Raw genomic sequence first — 5,589 nt, 5'->3', positions numbered from 1 at the left:
TGGCTTTAGGATGGTAACATAGAAACAAAGTGTATTTTGTAGCAAAAGACGTGAATCCACCTGATTGTCCAGAGCATCGGCCGATCGAAACCTACTGGACCGTTATGAAATCCAAACTTCTTAAGACCCACAAAGCTGTAAAAAACGCACAACAATTCAAAAATAAATGGCAGCTGGTTTCCAAGGAAATCACTGAAACTTCTGTGCAAGGGCTAATGAAGGACATAAAGTCAAAATTGCGATCGTTTGCTTATTACAAGGAGAATTAACTCTTTTTTAACGAATTTCAATAAAACTAAGTTTAGATGTAAATATATGTAAATATCGTTGAATTCCATTAATATATTTATGTTTTAGAACGTTTTAACTGTGACCAGTTTTTTTCGTGTACATTCTTTANGTGTACATTCTTTAATCGTTCCGGCGTACTAAAGTATGAAGCTTTAATACCGAACACATGTATTTCAATGAAGCTCTGTATATTACGATTCATAATCATGTTTTCGCCTAATCATAAAAACTTCATGAATCGAAGCGCCCGTTTTGATATCGGCATTTGTTTACTTTTATGTGCTCGAAATAAGAATTATTTGTCATTTCAGTAGGAAATAATTGAAAATTAATGATTTTGTGGTAAAACTCGTGCCAAGTGTATTAAGCCATAAATTTATGCAATATTTTATTGCAGAAACGTTCGCGGAAGTGCATTATTGAGAAATACCGGCCAGAAAATGTGTAATGTGCGCGCAAGCAGGGCTTACGCAGGGCGCCCAAGTGTGCAGAAGTCGAGTCGTCATGCATTCGCTTCGGTATGATGAAGCGATTACTGTACTTTGATTGGGCGCGTAATGTGCCGAGTGCCTACGCTAGCGATACATAAAATTTTATTGCTGTAGGATGACGATAACCCGTGTCAACCGGAAGTTGTTATTTTGGTTTAAAACTTATACTGGGATAACCACAGTCGGCATGTTTAACATAAGTTTTTATTTTTACAATGTCATTAAAGGATATAAATTTAATTTTTATTTTTCCCTAAAAGGGGTCTTTCATATCAGTTATCCGTTTCAAATAATTGTAAGAAAGCATCCATCTTACTTAGTTTTCATTTGTAGACCTTTAAGGCGATCTTGCCAAAGCATAGTTCTGATTTCGTTTTAAGAAAAAGAGACATTCTTCTTTAGTCCATTAAAGTTTTAAGACGAGCTATTTTAGCGATCGCATCTTTGTACAGCTCGACTATCTACTACCGTGACGGGCAACTAGTAGCTCTGCGCCTACAGGTTGTCTCACTTCAGTTGTATCCTGCGGTTTGCTTCGATTTCATTGGGGCCTGCGGGGTCTGCGGGGTCTGCCTTCTTCATTACCATTGTCTGTGATGCGCGGTACGTTTGCTGTTGTTGTTGTTCTAGTCTCACTACTAAACCATGCTTAAATCGGCTAGTCTATTAACCGTTCTCGTCCACTTAAACTAACCGGTGTGGTATTGGAAACGTGCTGTCTACCGCTATCGCACCAAATGGAGAGGAGTGGTAGGTTTAATGGAAGCAAGTAAGTAGGTGGTTAGTGTCTTTAAAAACCGGGCACATGGATATTGAGTATTTTAGGGCAGAACCTGAATGCAAAGGTAAGTGATTAGTTGCAGTATTCAGAGCTCAACTATTCAAGGGCCTTGTTGAGGCTCTTTACTATGTTTACGATTGCGCGAACGGTCAGTGAGGTAGACATTTACTTTCAAAAACACAGATAAGTAATGCCATGCAGTAGCATCTTTTATGCAAGAGATCAGCGAAACTACTTCTGGTGGGCGAGAAAGTTTCCAGATGTAAAAGTTAAACAGAAGGTGGACGGTACGACGCGCGCCGGACTTATTGAGTGGCTGTGGTCCAGTGGAGGCTTNAGAAGTAGACATTTACTTTCGAACGGAGATAAGTAATGACATGCAGTAGCATCTTTTATGCAAGAGATTAGCGAAACTACTTCTGGTGAGCGAGAAAGTTTCCAGATGTAAAAGTTAAACAGAAGGTGGACGGTACGACGCGCGCCGGACTTATTGAGTGGCTGTGGTCCAGTGGAGGCTTGGCTTTCGTTATCCTACAGCTATAAAACTTTATATATGTGCATATACATACATATATTTTATTTAGGTAAAAACAAAAGGTTTCGGATCTCGCAAAAGACAAAGTTTGGGACACCCAACTATGCATACTAGATATGTACATTAGGGCAGGCCAATTTGTATGTTATGAGCGTATAGCACGGCAGAGTTTTATGTGTAATTCTAAGCAAATTTGCTGTAGAGACCATGGATCTAAAATCAATTCGGAGTTTGCCAAAATGTGAAAATAGGTTCTAAGCATTTTGCTGTAGTGTCGTAAAGAAGTGCTTAAATTTTGTAAAAAAAACATGCTATAAGGGAGTTTTTTTTGTATGAGGAATCCATTTCTGCACTTATATTTTTCTTAAAACTTCCACCAGGGGGCGCTACAGTGAACATTTTCACATTTTTCGCGAAACTTATTTTCGCAAACTCCAAATTGATTTTAGACTCGGGACTTCTTCGGCAAATTTGCTTAGAATTACACGTAGAATCCTCCTATGCTATACGCGCATTGTGGAAGAAAATTGGCCCGCCCTAATATACATACATACATTTCAAAATATTTTGCTGAATAAATAAAATTCCTTCATCTGAACTAGAACCCAAGCAAGGGGGTATATGCGGTGGCAAGCATACCAATCCACTCAATCTCGATTCAGTCAATATAGTTGAACGTAATTATCGACGACTCATTTTCGAGTATTTCGAAGTTGCTCCAAAAAGCATTAAAATACTTAATAATGGACACACTGTGGTGGTACGATTGGAATACGCGGCTAAACATCCATCCATAATGGGTGGGCCACTTGATGGTATATACATTTTCGAGCAATTGCAGTTTTACTGGTTCAAAAGGGATGGCGTTGATGATGAGGATCACAAAAATAAAGTATTATTGCCACCAGAGTTGCATATGATTTTTAGAAATATGAAGTATCAAACATTGGACGAAGCGGCGATGCAGAGTAAGGGTCTGGCAATTTTGGCCTATGCTTATGAGGTTAAAAATTTATACAGCAAAACAAGATAGAATGTCAATAAATAGTCATATCATTATTCTATTGTAGATCACAGAAAATGATAATTTATTTTATAAAGAGATCACTGAGCAGTTGTCGCACATCACTAAACCGCATACCGAAACCAAATTTTACGATGAAATCGACCTTTGGTGTTTCATAAACATTGGAATGGAATATTATACCTACATAGGATCGTTAACCACACCACCTTGCAGTGAAGAGGTGATTTGGCTTGATTTCGAGGAACCAACTCGCATCTCAGTTAGACAGGTAAGTATGAATGAATGGTGATTGGGAGTTTAAGTTTTGCGTTCTACAAAAATTATTGAAATGACAGACAATATCAGGGGGGTACCGAGGTAGCGAGCAGCGCCGATGGGCCGGTGTCAGAGTCGTCGGGTTGGAGGTGCATATGAAGAGGTGTTGGGTGCTATATGGATCCTTCCCGCATGCTGCGCTGATATTCTGCGATCAACCGTGAGAGGTAGCTGTTAAGCCTATAAGTTCAACTGTAACGTAGATGTGCCAGGGTGCATCTGGTCTCCCTCGCCAGTTCGGCGTTCTAAATGTATAATCAGTGTCGGTTGGCCACCTAGAACGATGTTATTCTTACCTGTGCTAAGAAGCAGCATCTTTATAGTGATTGTTGAGTGCCGCTATATATCGGCGAATGGATGGTCGATCCGTACGGATCGATGTCCGTTCTTCACTCGTGCAGGAGCCGTCCCACTTCTCGATGGTTCCCATGGTGACACCCCACCTTCGGTGCTTCGCTAGTTGGGTGTTGTGCTCTTTCACTGCTACAAATCTGGCTGTTGTAGAGCTTCGTTCTGACATGTTTGTAGATTACTTCACAGCGTGTTGCTCGTCTCTGTCTACCACATTGGCGCTGCGTAGTTTGCCGCCGATCGGCCGTTCACTTGGTACATTGTGCGCAGAGGTGCTGCCGGCTAGCCACTTGAGGACTTTGTTCCTGGCAGGTAAATCGCTAAAAGTGGCGAAGGTATGCGTTGAAAAGGATAAGACGCTATCGAAAGTAACTTCTAGAATTTGCTATTCTAATCTCCTTGGCCGAGGTGGTGAAGAGTGTAGCGATGGGTTTCGCGGTTCCTGATAGTGAAGAAATTTGAAAGATCGGCGAGAAAGGCCGAAGTAGGGCGTACTTGAGCCATTTTCTGAGATAGATATACTTCTTCTTATTTGCCGATGTAACCGCCTAAGCGATTTTGGCCGAGTTCAACATGGCACGCCAGTCGTTTCTCTTCTGTGCCAACTGACGTCTATTGGAAATGCCAAGTGAAGCCAAGTCCTTCTAAACCTAGTCTTTCCATCGCAGTGGGGGGCGTCCCCCTTCCTCTGTTACCACCAGCGGCTTCCGAGTTAAATTCTTTCAGAGCTGAAGCATCGGTGTCCATTCGAACGAAATGGTCAAGCCAGCGGAGCCGCTATACTTTAATTCGCTGCACTATGTCTATCTCTTTGTAAAGGTCATACATCGCTGCATCGTCTGCGGTAATCGCCGTCGCTAACGCGTAAAGGTCTAAGATATATCTTTACATAATATGTATTATACTGTCAGGATTCATGGAGTCTATAATTTCTTTTTGTAACAAAAAAGTTGTAATGTTATTTTCCCTTTTTCTCATTTTCTCACACTTTTCCGGTCTAGGTGGAACGTTTTCATCGTCTGTATTCGATTGACAACACCCAATTGCCTACAAGTTTCCCACGCTTGCAACCGCTCAATAATCGCACCGTCCTTTATGTGACTCTACAAGACTACTCTGATGAAGATGACTTGGAAATTCCAAGTGCAATACCTTTTGTGGATAATTTGATTGGTGGTGCATCCATGCGGAAACCTATTGAAATCAGTTTCGTGGTCACAATGCTGTTATTAAGTTTATTAACAACAAAAGTAGCGGCATTCTTAATGGCTTAAGTAACGTAAAGAGAATTTTATAAAGCAATTTCATTGCCTATTATGTGTTTGTTAATTCATTGGAAATTAATGGCTTAATTCAACGCTTAATATTTATTACCTCTTCGCTGTAAATGTGAACAACTAACTATTTTTTACCTATAATAATATTATATGTATGTATGTATATCTCTATGTCCGTTTGTAAGCCTCTATGTATGCGCGCATAATTACATGAGTATTGAATTGTTAACTGATTATTTGTGGAGGTACATTTGATTGATTGGTAAATTGTATGTTTAAAGATAAGCAAATAAAAGCGTGTTTTGTGTTCTAGTATTGAAACAACAGATATTTAATTTACGCGTATCTTTATCCTCTCTAATGCCCATACCCTCCACCCTGCAAGCTTAAAAGCTTACTTCGTGAAGAATTAACATCATAAAAAATGTCCACAGCGGTGAACGACATTGAGTACCTGGACGAAGGAGGTCAGACTACAGCTGGGTATACATGTCGATGGCCAACCAATTGCGACGGTGATC

The 5,589-nt window shown here is 40.3% G+C and overlaps 1 protein-coding gene across 1 annotated transcript; it reads left to right on the top strand.

Moving 5' to 3' along the window:
• Positions 1-1,587: 1,587 nt before the first annotated feature.
• On the top strand, positions 1,588-5,166 carry LOC108382706 (carbonic anhydrase 7-like). Its single transcript, XM_017639080.1, has 4 exons — positions 1,588-1,627; positions 2,701-3,101; positions 3,169-3,393; positions 4,793-5,166. The coding sequence occupies exons 1-4, from the start codon at positions 1,588-1,590 to the stop codon at positions 5,063-5,065; spliced, it is 939 nt and encodes a 312-aa protein (XP_017494569.1). The 3' UTR covers positions 5,066-5,166.
• Positions 5,167-5,589: the final 423 nt, after the last annotated feature.

Source organism: Rhagoletis zephyria, unplaced genomic scaffold (genome assembly GCF_001687245.7).
Source record: "Rhagoletis zephyria isolate East Lansing unplaced genomic scaffold, Rhagoletis_zephyria_1.1 Rzeph_scaffold_00149, whole genome shotgun sequence".
Taxonomy (NCBI): Eukaryota; Metazoa; Arthropoda; class Insecta; order Diptera; family Tephritidae; genus Rhagoletis; species Rhagoletis zephyria.
Note: the sequence above shows the minus strand (reverse complement) of the source record. Positions and strands in the feature narration are given on the sequence as shown.

Coding starts and splice junctions, on each gene's coding strand:
- LOC108382706 (XM_017639080.1), top strand. CDS start 1,588: ATGGATATTGAGTATTTTAGGGCAGAACCTGAATGCAAAG. Junction 1,628..2,700: donor GGCAGAACCTGAATGCAAAG/GTAAGTGATTAG, acceptor CATCTGAACTAG/AACCCAAGCAAGGGGGTATA. Junction 3,102..3,168: donor TTTTGGCCTATGCTTATGAG/GTTAAAAATTTA, acceptor ATTCTATTGTAG/ATCACAGAAAATGATAATTT.